We start from the raw sequence: 19,120 nt of genomic DNA on the forward strand, positions 1-19,120 counted from the left end.
ATTTGATCACAAAAGGGATTTAGTAAAAGTTATGAGAGGGTTCCCAGAATAACTGGAAGGGCCAAAGAATGAAACATGGAGCCACAGAGTCACCCCTTATCTCAACCACTGGTACCTCCAGAAACTGAAAACAGCCACCTTCACCTTCCAGAGCAGACTGAGCAGCATCATCCAATAGCTTCACATTATTGGCCCAGAGCTGGCGCCCATTGTTGACAACAACGTGCCTTGTCCATCATGGGCCTGGGTGCCAGCAATGGGAGTCATAAAAGAGAAGAGCGAGTGTTTTCACTTTCTCCAGTGAGAGGCAGGGCTCTGCCTCATGGAGTGGGACCTTCCCCAAATATAGAAAGTAAGTTCTGCTGTCAGATGAGGAAAAAAAGAGCAAGGACGCATTAAGGAAGAAGCACCAAGAAGGGGTGACTTGGAGGACGCCGCACCCGATGTGGTGGCGCAGAGTGAGTGGGAGTGTGCCAGGTAAGGTCCGGAGTAGAGAGAGGGCATTTCTGGGTAGAGGAAGCATCACATTCAAAGTGATGGAGCCGTGATGGAGTACGGTCCATCTGGGGAGCTACAGATACAGTAGGTGACGTCTCCTTATCTGTCCCAGCTGGGGACAGTAGTGTGTTGGCGGTTACTTCTGAAAGCCAGACCTAGGGCGCTTTCATAAAAAAAAAATATTATATATCTGTGTTGAACACTTTATTTTAATTTAAAACATATGAGTGTATGTCCATCCAGCACTCTTTTGTGACAAGGCCAAGGCTGTTCCTCTGGGTGTGCAGTCACACACCCCAGTAACGCTTCAACTACTCTAGTTTTGCTTTCTTTAAAATGGAGAAGGACTTTTGAAGAAATCTAAGTGTAGCCACCTACCTTTTTAAAGATATCCTTCCATCCCAATCTTTTACCATCATGTTTCCCAACCTGTTTGCTAGCGATATTCTTTCAAGATGCCTTTATCAAGTCTTCTCAAACCGCTGGAGGTAGTTCTTATGGATCAACAGGAGTCTATTTTTGGCATCCTCGCATTTCTCCAGCTCACATCATGGAATTATAGTAAAAAAGTCCGACTGGCGTCCCCGAGTTTGGGAACACACACAACTGACTCGGTGAGCTTATGTCTTTCTTGTTGGGCACTAGAGGACAAACTGCCAATGGCCAAGTCTCGATGTGAGTGTCAATGTATCTCGCAGAGAATGGAGTGTGCTGGTCCATAAGGCAGGTGGTGTGGTGGAAACATCTACAGGCACCTACTTAGCCTGGCATCCCTCATCCAGAAAGTCGGCTGAGCGGTGCCTGAGATGGCACTTGGCAGAACTGGTGGAGTCAATGGCTAAGCATTTAGACTGACATGCCAGTCTAAGAAGTTTTGATTTAGTCTGCCGGGGAAGGGAGTACTGGGAGGATGTTAATCAGGGGTGTGGGACAGTAAATTTCATGTTGGTGCCAGGGTTTATGAAGGAATCTTATTGCACTTTGTACTTAGCTCTATTGTCAGCATCTGATCTGGAGCTGCCTAATGTGTCTGACCGCCACTCCGCCCATGGGCTTCTGAGTACTCTGGCAGAGAGAGCTCCGACTTACTGGGCTTTATGTCTGCTGCTAAACACAGTACCTAAAGTCTAGAAGGCGCTCAACCATAAACATAGGATGAATGAATCAACATATTAGTAAGTTACGCCGTAGTAGTTAATGAACTTCTCCATTGCCATTCATGACAAAAGAATGCCAAGCCAGGATGCTCAGGCTGAGGCAGGCACAGCACCCCTGAGAGAGCAGCCCATCTGGGCAGCCACGTGTGAGGCGTCAGTTGTCTTCTGCATCCACAGTTACCTCCTCAGCTGCGCTCTTAACCACTGTAACCACAGAAGCGGAGAAACAATAGGGCGGGGTAGGGTGGGGAAGAATTTTCCAAAGTTTCATTTCTTTCATGAGGATCTGAATTTAATTTTGTTTGTTCACTTATTTAGTGTATTTTAGATGCGCATTTGAAGTCTAACCCAGCTTCTGAATTTGAATAGCTTGTGGCATTTGTGTGGGATTTGTGTGTTGCTTGCAATGAGGCAGCTGTTCAGACAAAGAACGTGAGATGCATGAAACCTGGTGGGTCCGAAGGACACGTTACCACTGCTCAGGACACTGGTAAAAACCAAATGTGACGCAAACAACACACAAAGCCCCTGAGGTTTGAAAAATCAAGTTTCAAGTCTGAATTCTGTAGAAGAAATACTTGAGTTTAATTAATCTAGTGGATCCCTCAATGATAAATTATGAGGATCAATTCCTTTCTACTCTTGGTAAAGATCTATCATCAAGAAGGAGAAAAGAACTTACAGAGACTGAGAAGGACCTTTTTTTATGACAAATTAGTTGTTGCAAAGTATAAACTGCATTAATCATTTGACAAAATGCAAAATAATCAGAAAACATTTTAATACTGAGCTGAAGATACTGTTATTCACTAATAATCGTGCAATACTACTTTTATATCCTATGGAATAATTAGTTTAATTAGATGAAAGTTCAATAAATGCTTCAGCATGAGACTGATGAATATGCTATAAAATCCCCTTTTTACTTATTAATAAATTTTTGTGAATTTTAGTAGGAATTTGCCAAGGTAGGTTTGAGTGATGCTTAGGGTTTATTTTTTCTAATAAAATTCTTCAGCAAAATAAGAATGAAACATAAACCAGGATAGTGCTCAATGGGGAAATATTAAAGGTTATACTCCATTATATTTAGAGATAACACAAAAGAAATTCCACTGTCACCACACTTAACGTTGTCCTAGAAATGCTAGGAAATGCAAGCAGACAAGGAGAAAAGTAAGAAACATGTATATTAGACAAGAAGAAACCAAATGATGATTATTGGCAGATGAAATGAATGCATATCTGGAGAATACAAGGAGATCAAGTGAAAAAAAAAATACGCTAAAGACACAAAGACTCGGAACTTTGATTACAACATTTTCAGAGATTGACTTATTTCTTTAAATCTTTAGTGAAACTTCATTACTAAACTAATACTTGCTTCTTCCCCAAAATTCAAGAAACACGGACATATGGGCATATATGTAATGTAACAAGTAAAAGTGCTACTCATCTATCCCACTCATATTACCTAATAATTGATGTGTAGTCTTCCACATCTTGTACGTATATATATATATATGCTGTTATTCCAAATATCACATGGGAAAATATGTGTTCAAGAAGAGCTTGCACAATTCTGGAGAAGAAAAGAATTGAGAAGAAACTAACTATAAGAGGGATTTTTACATTTTATTCACATTTTAATGTCAATCAATATAAATTATTATCATGATACACTTAGAATTAAAAAAATTACAGATATCCTTGGCTATATTGTCTTCTTTTTCTTTTCTTTTTTTGATAGGACAATCAGTGGAATGTAATAGAGAACCTGTATCCAGATCCATATACTTACAAAGGAATTTACTATTTCTAATCAACATAATAAAGGTAGATTATTTTTTATAAGGAGAGAGAGATTGAAACAACAAACTAGCCACTTGTGGATAAGAAGGAAAGTGCTAACCAACTTCTTATACCAAAATAAATCTTACATGGATCAAAGAAATAAATAATGTAAAAAATGAAAACCAATATGCCAGAAGACAAAAGTGAATCACTTTATACATTTTTAATGTGGAAAGCATTTTTAAATAAGATGTAAAACCCAGAAGCCATAATGATTGATACATTTGATAATAAAAAATTTAGAATATTGGTAATTTTTATTGCATTTTCAAAATCCACAACAAAAAGTAAAGATAAAAATAAACTGGAAGAATATAGTAGCAATATGACAAGCAAAGTGCTAAGATCCTTAACATCCAAGAGTTTTACAAGTTAATTAGCAAAAAATGAACAACCCAAGAGGGAAATGGTTGAAGCACATTAACAGAAGATTCACCAAAGAAATTGACTATAAAAATATGAAAATATGTTCAATCTCATTCAGAATCAAAAAATGCAAATAAAGTGAATTAAGTAGATTTTTGTCTATTAAGTTGAGAAAATTGTAAAGATTGCTAAACTTCCGTGCTTGCCAAAGGCATGGTGAAATAGGCTTTCTCATATACTGTTGGTGGGAGGATAGATTAGTACAAAATTTTAAGAGGGCGATTTGGAAATAGATGGCAAAAATTCAAATGTATGTATCACAGTAATTTTTAGCCATTTGATTAGAAATACAGGTTCCTACAACATCTCAGTTTCAGTAATTCACTAGAATGACTCACAGAACTCAGGAAGGCTCTATACTTCTAATTACCATTTTATTATAAACAATACAGATCAGGGGGACCAGTCAGATGCAGAGATATAGGGTGAAGTCATAGAAAGAATCCAGGTTACTCTTTGCTCTCCTGGGGTCAAAGTGTGTCAGCCTCCCAGCCCATCGATTTGTTCACCAGAAAGTATTAATGAGCCTCAGTGTTCAAAGACTTTCACTGAGATTCATTAGGTAATCATGGTTGACCAAACCATTGTCTACATGACTTCACCTCCAGAACCGCTCCTCTCCTCAGAGGTTGGGATGGCCCAAAGTTTTCACTCTAATCATGTGGTTGGTCCTTTGGTCTTTCTGGTGACCAGCCCTCATACTGAGACTACCTAGGTTCTTACCCTGGTTCACTCCCTTCCCATGATGTATTGAACCACAGTGATTAGTTATTCTGATGAATTCCCTCCAGATAAGGTCATTCTCTTTTGATTTAATTTTTCCCGCTAATATGACACAAGAAAGTACCTGATTTTTGTTGTCAGTTCACTGGGGCTGACTGGAGAAAGTTATACTCTGAATCACAGGAAAATAAGACAGCCCTCAGAGCAATGGTAAAATCACTGTGATATTTTATACACAATGGATTAGAACATAGGTATATAAAATTACCCTAAAGAGACAAGCATCACCCCCAAGCAAGCAAGGCAGGCCAGATCTTGAGTGATTTCATTAACATGTCATATTAACATATCTAAAGTGAAGTGTATACCCCTCCTACAGGGGACTGTTGACTAACGTTCAATGCTATGAAGCATTGAAAAGGGAGAGGTCAGAGAGGACGTCTTTGTTAGTCCCCTCCAGGGACTGTAGAGGAGAGATTATGGTCTCACTGGAAAATGAATGCAATAAACTGTTAACCTAATTTCATTAAACATTTTAATCTTTATGCCCTTTGTTCTAATTCCAATGACCAAATAACCTCATAATTATAATTAGGTTTCCAACAAGAGCTCTATCTCTAGGGAAAAGCTTTTCTCACTTACCAACATAAATAACTTGGTTCCACTATATGTGATAAGACATAGCTCCAACTCCCCACAGAAAGTCCCTACAGAGATGTAGATGGAAAATTCCTAGGTCCTGTGTCACAGGGGCAGATAAAGGATGAGTTGCCTCAGTGTTATGGCAGCATGAATATCAAGGCTTGGCATAGGTCCAAATGACAGGACTTGCTGATTAGAAAATAATCACCATATATGGTTGTAGAAGGTGGTTTTTTGTTGCCAGTATAGCTAAAGATAGAGACACCTCAGTTCTGCATGTCTCCAACCTCCAACCAAGCATGCCTCCTTAAGAAAATGGAAGGCAAGGGGACTGCTATTTCAAAGGTTATTCAAAAAGCTAGTTGTCCACTAAAATTTGTACTCTCTTGCCATTAGATAGATTTTAATTGGCTAGAAGATTTCCTGCCCAGGACTACACTTGGCAGCCTCCTTTGCATTTCAATGTAATCATGTGACTAGTTATCACCAAATGTACTGCAGTCAAAAGTGATGTGTGTCATATCAAGACCAAAACTTTTCAGAAAGCCCTTCAGCCTTCCCTATATCTCTTCCCCTTCAGTCATATGGATGCTATTAGTTGCAAAGCCCTAGAGAGCAGCAGAATCACAATATGGAGGAATCCTGCGACCCAAAATCACTACACAGAGGAAAGCTGGTCACTGACCATGAAGAGTAGATACATAATAGTGTTTCAAGAGTGAAAACTAAATATATATTGTGTCTGAGCTTTTGTAAGTGCCAAGGTTTATTTGTTACAGCAGCTATCACTACCCTAACATACCACAGCTATATCCTTTTGCACTGCTGAATCATATTTGAGAATAAACTACTAAAAATCACCCAGAACTGAGAGAGAAGCTGTCATTCTCTCACATCCACAAACCCAGATGAGGTTCTCTGATCTGGTCTCAACAAACATGAGAATTGCATTCTCCGTGGCAGATGAATAGTTTTGATGCTGGTTTTAGCATCAGTGTCTATGAGCTTGCTCAGTGTAGGTCTCTCTTAAAAGATGAACCTATACTAGATGGGCTGGCAACTTCAGATCTTCAAGGCTGGAAGGCTGCAGGACTCAGTCCTGGACTATGAGAAATTCTTTGATTGAATTATCTCTGCATAAGGCCTCTTGGAAGAACTATTTTGCTGCTACACATGCTTGAGGGGCACATAAGTTTTCCTTAATACTTTCTTCGACATTCATGACTTTAAAGATGAAAAGAGGGTAGCCCAGCCATCAAAACTCGTAGATTAGTTTGGTTAAGTAAAGGTGAGGAAATAATAAGCCAAGTGCTCTGGAAATATCCAAGCTGGTTTCTCTTTACCCATCACTACTCAAAGTGTTATCTGAAGATCACAGGCATTAACCCCATAGGGAAGCTGGTCAGAAAGACTAAAGTTCAGTCCTCACCCCAGACTTCTGAATCAGAATTAGCATATTGATAAGATTCCCATACAATTGATGTGCTCATTAAGTTTGAGAAGCCTATATCTAGCCTTCTATCTTCTCCCTAACCCTCAGTTCTTCCTCTTTTATAAGATGAAGGGCCTGTGAGTGTGTACAGCCATGTTTGTTACCTAAGAAGCAGTAACTAGAGGCAGAGAAATGGGTCAGAAAATCTGATATCACCTGTCTTAGGGAGGAGCCTAGATGAGTGGGTTCAAAAGATAAATTCCCAAAACAGTTTCAAAGTGCTCCCCCCACCACCACCAGTTTAACCTAAAGCTCCAGAAAGCCTCCAAGACTTCTGATGGGCAATTCTCTTTCCTGGTGCATCTCTCTAATCCTGATAGGCTGATCCAGGAAGCAAGCCTCTCCACAGAAGCCCAGCCTTCAGCCAGGTGGACCAGCTGAGCTCACCTTCCTCTGGTCATGAGAAACACTTAGGTCCCCTGTTCACGCAAGAGTGGGAATTTACTGGGTTTAAACCCTTGGATTACACTATAAAAATAGCACACAAAAATTAGTCATTGAATTTCAGAATAAAATAAACTTTATTTGTAAAGTATTCACCAAGAGAAACATTAAAATAAGGAAGCTCAGGAAATTTTGTACAGAGAGCTGTTCCTCCAGCCCTTTTGTTATCACCTCTGCTACAGCCACCAAATACAGCAGACAAATTGAGGGTGTAAGGAGACGTTTGCATCTACACTTACAAGAAGAAGAGCTATAATAAGTGTGCTATTTCACCTAAGAAATACCTCCCAGTCTCACTTCATGGTTTTCTTTCTTCCTTTCTTCCTGCTTTTCTTCCTGTCTTTCTGATTTAAAACTATATCCTCAGGCACATAAGGAAATGGACACGTTCCAGGTAATGAAATAAGATGACTGAAGGTCTATTGTTTTCAAAACGCCAGAGCTTTCAGAAACTTTAGTTTACATTTTATCAAAAATCTCTGGCATTGGACTTTTTAAAAACTCATTCCACTCTCTGAGAGTCCCTGATTTGCAAAAGAATTAGCAGACAAAAGTCACAATCCCCAGGATTTCGTCATCATTAAAATGAAATAGGCATCTGTGTCAATGGAAGCACTAACACCAGCATAATAGTTCAAAAAGTCTTCTTTTGAAACCTGAAGGGGATAAAAGGCAAGGGGAAAAGAAGGAAATGATGTCAAAATATGTTCATCATAGCAGAGCAGTTTACATTCTCCCTGAAGTCTTTTCTATTGAGTTTGGCCACCGGCCACCCAGCAGGCTCAGGTGAGTTGGGCAGGGGAGACTGGCTTTCCTTTTCGCTCGGAGACAGAACATTTGCAAGGGCCACCAAAAACCCATCTACCCACTGGCCAGCTACAGTTTCCCCACGGCCATCATTTCTTGCATTAAGATAAAAAGCCCTAGAGCTGGTATCCAATACAATGGCCACTAGCCACATGTGCCTTTTGAAATTTAAATGAGTTAAAATTAAACACAATGAAATATTCAGTTCCTCAGTCACACTAGCCACCTGTGGCTGGTGGTGGACAGCTTGGACAACCCAATACAGGGCATTTCCATCATCTCAGAAAGTTCTATGGGACAGTGCTGCTCTAAAATATACTCTGTATGATCACACTTGGGGTCATTATCAATACTTTAAGATAGAAAAGTTTATAGCATAAATGAACAGATAAAAAGCTCTTTAGTGAAAGGGAGTCTAGACCAAACATACAGATAGGGATAAAACTAGAGAATGGGGCACCTCCCAGGACCCATGGGCATTCAGGAATAAATGATGCCTGGGGTTCAATAGAAGGGTGCAGGGGACGAGCTGGATGGAAGGTGCTAAAGGCAAACTCTCCCAGCTTCTCAAGTTGGCCAGGATATGTGTTAATGTTTCATGGCTGGCCCTGTGCTTCCTACAACCGGCAATAGAGGAAGGAGCAAAAACACAAAGAGCAGTAATCAGCCCCTGGTTCCATCTCTCTCCCCTCCCTCTTAATCTCCCCTGTTCCCTAATAGCAGCCCACAGAGCAACAATATTCCCCACAGTCGTGGAAGCACCACCCAGAGGCCGGGTATTCTGGGAACTTGCTTGACTCCCATTAGTTGAGAGTAGACCAACCCTGCAGGAAAAGGAATAGTAACATCAAATTTTCAAACTCTCATTCTTGGCTGTCAAAATAATGGTTTGATGGGTAATTACATTTTGTTCTTTTGAAAGCACAAGTGGGTACAATCTGAACAGGGCCTTATCATTTTCAAGGAAATTTCATCACCTGTAACTGAAACAGCACACAAGTAAAATTTTTAAAGGATCCAAAGGCACCATCGGGGGAGTAAACTTTTAAAGAAGCATGATATGTAACATGTTAGCTAATAAGAAGAAATATATTCTGGAAACACTTTAAAATGGAAATATAAAAGCTAGATGAACTTTTATTACAAGCATATTTAATGTCTCAAGTCTTAAATTGCAGAAATTCTTTTAAATCAGAATTATGTTGATGGCAAGGCACAGTCTGATAACTGTGACAAAATGACATGGTTGGTGTTATAAATTAAACCATATCTAACTTTGCAGCTCAAAAACTTCTCAACCTTTGGTTCCTAGAAATGATATTATAACTATTGCCATTAAAGACAAGTTCTCAAGAGATCAGCTTCAAGACAGCAGAACAGAAGAACACAGGGCTCACCCTCTCCCACAAATACATCAAAAATACATCTACATGTGGAGCAAAGCTCACAGAAAACCTGCTGAACTCTGGCAGAAGGTCTTGTACAGGTGGAACTACAAGGAAAATCATCACCAAACTAGATAAGCAAGGTCCTACTGTATAGCACAGGGAACTATATTCAATACCTTGTAATGACTTATAACGAAGAAGAATATGAAAAGGAATATACGTATATGTATAAATGAATCACTATGCTGTCCACCAGAAATTAACACAACATTGTAAATTGACTATAATTCCATAAAAAAAAAAAAGACAAGCTCTTAATTTCAATGCATACCTAGCTTGCCTCTAGAAACAGGTCTAGTGGTTTAAACCAAATATTTAAAATTTTATATCATAAATATCCGGGGAAATCTACTTTATAAAACATTGCTTTTGAGCATAATTTCTATTCAATTTCTGTGTAAAAATCCTAGCAAGAGACGATTTGCACATAGGAACACTTCACCATCTAGAAAATAGCTGGTATTTCAGTTATGCAAATAAAATATTATCAGTTAACTATTGACCTGGGTTCGTTGTATACGTGGGAACTTTTTGCAACTAGCATACTAATTACGTTTGTATGCAAATGGATTTCTCCAAGCATCTGTAAAACATCGATGAATATAAGTAAACACAGCTTTTATTCCTTAAACTACTGACTTGCTTAAAGATCCCATTTTTTTTTAGTATAGATGAAACTGTAACAAGTAAATTGTCACTGAAACCATATCTAAATAAGCTCAATTATTGGAGCCTGAATTAATGGTGATGTACTATATTCAGCTTGCAGCTTCAAAGATAACCTTAAGTAAGTGGATGTTGAATGATACTGCTAAATGAGATTTTAGGTATTAGTATGAAATTGGTGGCATGGTATTTTATTGCCCAGTTTCCTTGGAAACTAAAGGAATGAGCTGGGTATCCTGAGGTGGTGCCTACATTTGATAATAGCCTGCGTTCGAGCAGCACTTTATCCCGTCAGGGAGGAAGCACTCTGGGACTCACAGTGACCCTGGAAGGCAGGCCACTCAGCATCTGTCATCTTCTCTCAACTGCAGGTCGCTGTTCTGTTCTAAGGCTCCCTTGGAGCACTGATTGTCTCCAGTTCCACGGGTGGCCTGAGCGTTTCTAGGAGACCAGCAACTCAAACCTTTCAAGTTTAAGATCAAGATGTTCCCAGAATCAATACCCATCCCTGAGTGCCAAGTGTTAAGGCCAGCAAAGCAATAGGTACCCAGGGCTTTGATGACGTGATTACAAACTACAGGCAGATCTTGCTTCAAATTTCAGGTGCTTGACCTCTGAGTCACTGGGTTCCTCATAAATTGATTATGAGGTCCAGAACAGAATAAAATTGGAGATGAGTGATGGTCGTGTGGGCAGCGTAAGGGAAAGCTGGGTGGCACCCTTTCCACATCTGAGCTCTTAGGAGCAAGGGTGGGAACCAGAAACCCCTGGTGCTCACAAGAACTCAGGTGAAACAGAAATTGCGTCCACAGCGTCCAGTGGCTGTGAGGATGTTTATAATACTCCAGAGCAGTAATAAATAAACTCTGTTTGTGAACAAGACGGAGAAGAATCCAGAACAGAAGAAAAGATGCCCTGACACTTTGAGATGTTCTTTCTGGGGGTCACGAGGTCCATGATCAAAACCTCAGCTGCTGGCTGGATGCTCATATTTGCAGTGGGTTTCTTCCCTGAGGAGCACCTTCCACTCTATTTACAAGGGAAAATACTGGCTCTGGTGAAGCAGGTGTGAGAATGAAACAAGAAGGTTGTGCTATTCTCAGAGAGGAAGAGCTGTTTCACCACAACCTCTCACCGCACCAACTGAGATGGCAGAAGGAACTCTTCTCACCCAGCGCAGTTCTCAAAACCCCCATCAATCATGTGTTTATGTTTCTTTCAACAGATTTCACCTGTCATCTGTTTCATAACATATAATTTGGGGGGATTCATTTAGTGCATTTTTTAATTATAGCAAAAGAAATCACCATCTCTATCAAGGTTTATGTCATTTTCATATAAGCAACTTGGAGGGATATAACTATGCTCAGAAACACGGCTTTCAAAGACTCAGTTACATGAAAATAACATCACATGGCAATCTATCAGAGCCTTGGCACCTTTGATTTTCCCCTGAATCACAAGCATTTCTAAGCTTTAAAACTTTGCTGCGTCTTTCAACAGGCTCTTTGTTTAAAAGAACAGACTACAATTTCCAGGAAAGCAAGTTTGCTGACTCATCTGAAAACCTGGAATTTGTGAAGTTTTTTATTGTATGCCCAAGAGACACATGCATAAATCCCAAAAAGTATGCTACTCCAAGGGTGTTAGTAGAATTTCATGAAGAAAGAGCAGCAAGGCACCCACACACCATGCAAGAATGAATACATCTGGTTAATTTCACCTCCATTTGATTAAACATCAGCAGAATCAATTGCATCTGTAGGCAGCCTAATGAGGCTCGAACCATGACCTGCCTGGACCCTCGTGGCTCAGTGAGGCGATCCACACGGGCCAGGAAAAGTGAAGGGCCAGACGGTGATCTACCTCCAAGAATAGAGGGGTATTTTTCTTGATTGTCTACATTCCTCAAATTTACTACAACATTCCTCAACACACCACCATGTGAAGGGTCCCAGTCATCCTGCTTCAGAAGCTGGATGGGACTCAGAGAGGGGAATTTCAGTGCCCAGTTCCTTTCCTCTCTGATCTCTTGCAGACCGTGGGCAGTTAGGGTGGTCTGAAGGCCAGCAGTTTTGTGGACACTTGTTCTAGTGCATTGCCTATCCCCACAACCTAGACCAGAACATGGCACATGGCAGTGGTTCAGGAAATATTTTTTGATGAGATGTATTTTCACCCTAAAACCATGATGTATGCAAAGCGAATCTGCAGACCCCCTTAGAGGGGATCCAGCTCTGCCTTGAGAGCTGCTGTTATGGTATGAAATGTGACTCCAAGCTCGCCAACAAACCACAAAGACCCTTAATGGTCCTCCAGGGTGCCCCCTGGGTCTGGGAAGAAATCCGATTAAAGTTTAAAGGACTGTGAAAATCTGCCCCACAGGCTGGCTGGAAGATTTCTGCCTCAGTCTGCAATTCAGCTGACGCATCTTGGGTTTCTCCGTCGTCCTCTGAATGAAATTCAGGCAAGGTGTACACCAGCTCTTGAGAGTCAGGGTCTCGTCCGTTCTTGCCTGGGTTTGCCTTTGGGGGGGTTAGAACTTCAGATTCAGTACTGATACTGGTGGCTTATTCTGACCAATCCTGCTTCTCAGAATTTTTATCTACATTGTTCCCGTTTCGTGAAAAGCTGCCAATTTCATCCTCTCCTCTTTGGCTTATTTATGTAATTCCCTTTCTGGGGTCCAGGCCCGATAGGTGAGATGCTCCCAAGGGTTGTTTTGGAGAATTTTTTGTGTTTTATCTTCTGACCCAAGTGGTTACTTTTTTAATAAAAGTTTTTTTAATTGCAAATGGAGCAATGTCTCAAATGTCTAAGTTAAATAAACAAAAACTATACCCAGAAAAATATTAACACATGATTTTTTTAATGGCCCTTGTCTGTTCCTCCCACTGCTACCAGAAGGAATAGAGTTAAATAATGAGTGATTCCTGACAAGGGCAGAAATCACAGGTTAAGACTGAGAACAGGAGTGGGGTGATCGTTGACCATCAAGTTATTAGATCTGGTTTATGGAGTACGAGGGGGCCGTGGTGCGATCTTCGCTGCAGCCCAGAACCTAACCTTAGCAGGTGGTGATTGGATGTGACCAACTACACTGTGAGGCCTGGGTTATCTGAAATCTGATAGCTGTGCCTTGTGCCCCAATTAGACAGGAAGTAAGTACTACTGGGGAAGACAAAGCTGATAGCTGAAACCTACTCCTTCTGAATCACATGCTAATTCTATGGCCCCAGTGAAGCAGAGGCATGAGTCATTCCAGAATCAAAAACACAAATTATCTAGAGCAGTAGGCTTGAAACCTATTGTGCCCAGGTGACCGGGACCTCTCCTTGGTCACAATCTGCAAGGCGCAGCCTGCAGAAAACACGGGTATTTTTTTCTGTACATCCCTTCATAATTTCTCCTGGCTTCCTACATCATTTCTATGTATTTCTTCAAAATACTTGGCATTTTTGGACTGCCACCCTCTGCATAAGCCTAGATAATAAATCTGGTGGAAACCAACACTTGTGCAATTAATTTGCCAAAGAGCTAGCTTCTCATATGGCGATGCGCTCATCCTCAAGAAAAATGTCCCTTTCTAGCCTGTCATCAGGAGAACTGAGAGTTTAGTTTCTCAACAACCAACAAAGCAAGGTGTCCTTTTTAATGATGACTATAATTCTCATCCAGAAACATGTTTTTGCAATTTTTAAATCTATGTGTACCCTGATCTCAACTTCCAAATCTGCAAACAGTAAACAAGTGAATTGGTTCAAAATAACTGTGCTGTGATCCTAAACCCAAAACCCCTTAAATATGTAAGATCTTAAAGGGGACCATTACCCCCAATACATCTCCCCAAACCAAGGGATGAGTGCAACCAGGGAAAGAAGTGACAAAGAGGAGGACTGTCCCTGAGTAACAAGGTAATTACCTCCAGCACCAGAGCCAGAGGGCTGGTCACTGTATTTTCATCTCTGGCCCAGTCACAGAACCCACAGCGAGAGCAAGCTATAGTTTCAATATCCATTTTCCAGCAGTGAGGGCTACCTTTGTTTAGAAGCCTTTCCTGGGGAGATTCTCACACATCAATGATATGAAACCAGAGCTTAGAGATGGGAGGAGAAAGGCTTTGAGCCATGAAGTGTTAGGACGGAGAATCTGCTTTGGAGGGTACCTGTGATCCTAGTCTGTGCCCCACCCCACCTCTTGTGCATCATGAGCCAGCTGCAGAGAGGAGGGAGATGAATGTCCCATCAGCCCATTGGTGTGATCTGCCTACTCACTCAGGAAGATGTCCCGCATAAATTTGGAGAGCACAGCCCAGCCTCAGAATTTAACCACAGAAACAGTCCTGGCTCTACCGCTCAAGAAAATGGTCTCCAGTATCACACCAGGCCTTAAAATGACCCCAAAATGTCATTCTAAGTCTATTTGCCAAACTGAGGCTTCCACAGGCAGAGAAAATAAAGATTCAGTTACAGAAGTTGAGGCTAACGTGGAGTCTCACTCTGGTCCCCAAATGAGGACAAAGGCACATGAAGATTTACAGCCAGTCATAAAAATAGATGAATTCTTCCACCTAACAATGAACCATCTGATAGGAGGTGGAGGAACACTGGGGTACACGGCTGGGATTATAATTAAAACACTCAAACTTTTGTTAATGGCCACGGAAGAAATCAAAGGTTTATTTGACACCTATCAAATCAGCCTGGCTCTAGGAGATTTACAGATCTTAGTTTAATTAATTCCTATTTTAGAGCTAAGGAAGCAGCCTCAGAGAAATCACAGTTAAATGCTTACTGTCTTTATTTCTGCCCCAGAAAATGCAGTGCATGTGGACAGGGAAGAAACACTGGGCTGAACATGAAATCAGATGTGATCCTGGTTCTGAGCTGATGTTTAATCACTTGGAGCCACATGGCAGCACTCAAGGCCCTGGTCCCCAGGTCATACATTTAGAGCTTCCAGGCGGTTCTCATCATGACGATGAAATACACGTCGGTGTCAATGGACGCGCTCACCCCGGCATAGTAGTTCATGAACTCCTCGGGGGTCACCTGCAGAGGAAACGTCAGAAACAAAAACAAAACTTGTCTTCTCCCCATCTCAACGGAGGCCCATCTCCAGGACCTGTAAATGGCAGGGAAATTTCAGACAAGGAGGCTTTTTAGTGACACCGCTGAGGAACAGATCTAGAACAAGAGAAAAAGTGAGGTTGAGGATGGCCAGGAGCGGGTGGCACAGAGAGGAAGAGAGTCTTGAAAACTTGCAAACCGACCTAAATGGAAAGTGAGATGCAGGTCTCGTCTTTCTTTAAGAGCAGAAGCCTGTCTGTTCAGATAAGTGAGACTGAAACTCAGAATAAGAAACAAGCGTTCTGTAACTGCAGGGCACACCGCCTGTCTGTGATGCGTCGCAAACACCGCCTCGAGTCCTCGTGTCAAGACAAGTACTGTTACACCTTTCAAAGGACAGAGCTCGGTCCTTGAGGGGAAGGAAACAGACTTCTAGCTAAACCCTCCTTGGCTTCATGCTCTTTTAAGATGCTCATTACTCATTTCAGGCACAAAGTGAGTTAAAAAGCTCCCCCCTGCTCCATGCTCTACCCCACCCGGGTTCTCTCTCCTCCCAGTTCCCTTGGAATATCAACTAATGTGTTTAATCTATGCTAGGATTTTATTTTACTTTCCTTTTAGAAAGAAGGAAAAAAGTTGCCAATTTATTTTTTAATAGGTGAGATGTAGGCTCCAACTCAACCATACTGGCTGACATGATTAGTTGATTCAGGGAAATAACTGTCTTCCTGTTTGATCTCTAAGACCAGTCAGGTTAGCCCGAAGTATAGACCTGATTACATGGGAGGACTCACACACAGTAATGAGGGCTATTTGGGGAATTTATTATTTTCTAGTTAGCCCTCAAATTCCAGTGTTGTGAGGGAGTGGAAATATCACAAGAAGTGAAATCTATAAATAATTTAAAACCCCTTTCTAGTTCATAAGAGCAAACTTCTCTCCTACTGAGCCTTTGGGAACATACCTATCTCTTCCAAGAATCATACAAGCTGATTGACCCACTTTTTTGCTGAAATTATAAGTGAACAGAGAAAAAAGCCACAGGATCCTTAGTTCTCGCCCTGTACCAACCTTTCCCCCCAAACCCCAGAAAAGTAAACAGCAGTAGGAAGAAAGGCTTTGGACTGAGCACCTAATTGAACTGTGCTTATCAGAGTCTGGAAGTAGAAATAAATAATATATGTACACAGTTTTTGTTAAAATTAGAATACCATTCATTTCTCCCCTCTCTTAAATATATTTCTGTCCTTTTTTGCATTCTCCAGTTATCCAGCCTTAAACTCCATCTGAGCTAATGCACTTGCTCGTTTCAGAAAAGGTCATCAGTTATCCTTAGGGACGTGTCTGTCTGCTTGTTTCCGGACACTCATATTGGGAATCGTCAGATCACAGGTGCTATGATTTCCCCCTTAAGTCTGCCCTCATCAGAGTAAATTACTTTTCAGTCATAATTATTGTTACTTAAGTATTTTGTCTGGCATTAGCAAAAATAAGAGAATGGACAGCCCCTGCTTTTGGGCTGGCCTCTTGCCAAAGTTACCCTTAACTAACAGCACAGTCAGCCCTGCACACCCACAGGTTCAGAATCCACGGATTCAACCAACCGTGTATTTTTTTTTTAATTCCAGAAAGTTCCAAAAAGCAGACCATCAATTTGCCATACTCTGGCAACTATGTACACAGCATTTACATTGTAGTAGGTATTAAAAGTAATCTAAAGATGGCTTAAAGTGTAAGGGAGGGTGTACAGAGGTTATAAGCAAATATCACACCATTTTATATAAGGGACTTGAGCGTCCATGGATTTTGGTATCCTCTGCGGAGTTCTGGGACCAATTGCCCACAGATACCGAGGGAAGACTGTATCTATTTTGTGCAGGTGAAAATCCTGGATGGAGGCAATAGAAATATTTGAATCATGATACAGAATACAGTCCCTTTTCCTTAGTTCCAAACTGATTTGAAAATCATAAAATAAGTTTAGGTTGTCTACATACACTCAGTAACATACCTAAAATACTTTTAATTATTTAAAAAATTCTATATGATACCAATGAGTCAATGAAACTCATATCCTCTTAAAGGCTAATCTAGTTCTAAGAGGTTTTTTTAAAATTTTTAATTATAAAATAATGTGTAAACATGAAAACTTCAAAACCTATATATTAAAAAAATAAGAAGTGAAAGTTTCACCTAATTCAAGTGGGCTTAGGGATAGAATTAGGGGACTGTTGCAAACCCTGGTCACCTCTATGACTACTTGAGAACTTAGCCTAGGTTATTCAAAGTTCACAAATCTGATTATCCTTGGCTGGGGTGAATGAAAACGTTCTTGCATTATGGTGAATTCTGTCTTATTTGGATATCAACTATGTTTTTCAGCCATAAATGGGCATGTGGGATTTTCAGTGTAGAAAAGCTTGAATCACACATCACTTTTCAAAAACATTTTCATTATGTTTGTTGAATAAAAATCCCTGTACAGCCTTTGACACAATATCCAGTAAATAACAAGTGCTCAGTAAATATTGTCCAGATCCATAATTATGCTCAATGAGGTTTATGTGCATAATATATTTAGTCATTTACAACAGGTACTTCTGAATCTTTTAGAGACAAGGATCTCATATACAAATGTGAATAAGAGTCACCTGGGACACCTATTAAAAGCGTAAATCCTTGAGCTCTACTCCTCCCTAAAAAATCAGATTTTGCAATTTTTCAATGCAGCCAGCAATCTGAATTATAAATCCATAGCCCAGATACTGATTGTACACAGTCAGAGCTGGGGATTCATACAGGGTCTGTAAAATTCAGGTGACATCAAATGCTGTAACCGCTAAAATCCCCAAGAGCCCTTCTGAGTATTTGCAAGCTTAATGTGGTTTGTTAAGATAAATGTCAAAAGAAGCGGGGTGGGAACTTTAAATCAGCTGAATCACAACAACTGGCCACTTCGGCTTGGGTTAGAGAAAAGGGCGGCTGAGGTTTCCCCTGGCAACAAGGAGGAACCACCTGCAGAAGGGAGGTAAATACAGCCTGGGATCCCATGTAGAGCCGGGCTAATTTGGGGAAATGGCCGTTGACTATTCTTCCGCTGCCGTCTCAGACATCAAAGGCCAGCCACATGGGAGGAAAACATACGGTTCTGTTGTCTCTGTCCCTAAGCACTTGGCTGCCCTACAGAATCTAGGCTTTTTTTTTATCTACCTCCACACTCACTTCAGTCTAAAATGGAGGGTATTTCTCTGTCCCTGGCAGGAAAATGTCAGCAGAAAGGACAGAAGGTCTCCTTCCTACCCCTTCCTCCACTTGCTCACAGGACTTGCTGAGAAGTTTCACAGAAAAAGTCGGGGGGAATTCCCTTCAGGAAGGGAAAGCTGGTTTTCTCTTCCACCATCACAGCACCGCCATCTCTTCTTCCCGCCCACTGTTGCACTAATCCTTCCCGTGTGGCAAAGGGATCAAGAGTAACCCACCCCAGGGCTCTGCTTCTGCTGTCAGCCTGGGAGCTCCCTCCCCGCCTCACCATAGCCTTCAGGACACCTCGAAGCAGAACACTGGCCTGGGTTAAAAGTCCCGTGGAGGGCTGCTGTTAAAAGACAGATGACATTTCTGTCTCCGTCAGTCAGAGATAGAACTCCTCACCCTACCAAGCGATGCGTTTGTAAGGTGAAGATACCAGTTAGTGGAGAGAGGTGGTTGCTTTTGTTCTCCAGTTCACTGTAGTTTGGAAAATGCAAGTTAATTTCAATGCCTACCAAAGAATAAATCAGAATAAATTCCGTTATCTGGCATTCCCTTTACTGAACGGAGGGTATCTCTCTGTCCCTGGAAGGAAAATGTCAATAGAAAGGACAGAGAGGCCCCCTTCCTCCCCCCTCCTCCTCCTGC

General features: G+C 41.1%; 1 protein-coding gene across 2 annotated transcripts in view; it reads right to left on the reverse strand.

The window, feature by feature from the left end:
• Positions 1-7,335: 7,335 nt before the first annotated feature.
• CAPSL (calcyphosine like) overlaps positions 7,336-19,120 on the reverse strand; it is a 31,778-nt gene continuing 19,993 nt past the window's right edge. The window contains exons 5-6 of one of the 2 annotated variants that reach the window (XM_010977601.3): positions 15,105-15,208; positions 7,336-7,892 (exon numbers count right to left, since the gene is read on the reverse strand). In XM_010977601.3, the coding sequence (XP_010975903.1) occupies positions 15,107-15,208 (102 nt within the window). In that variant the 3' untranslated portion in view covers positions 7,336-7,892; positions 15,105-15,106. Of the gene's footprint in view, positions 7,893-14,879; positions 15,209-19,120 lie in introns of those variants that run through there. The other variant, XM_010977600.3, reaches the window with a different exon arrangement.

The sequence above is a fragment of the Camelus dromedarius genome, chromosome 3 (assembly GCF_036321535.1).
Source record: "Camelus dromedarius isolate mCamDro1 chromosome 3, mCamDro1.pat, whole genome shotgun sequence".
Lineage (NCBI taxonomy): Eukaryota > Metazoa > Chordata > Mammalia > Artiodactyla > Camelidae > Camelus > Camelus dromedarius.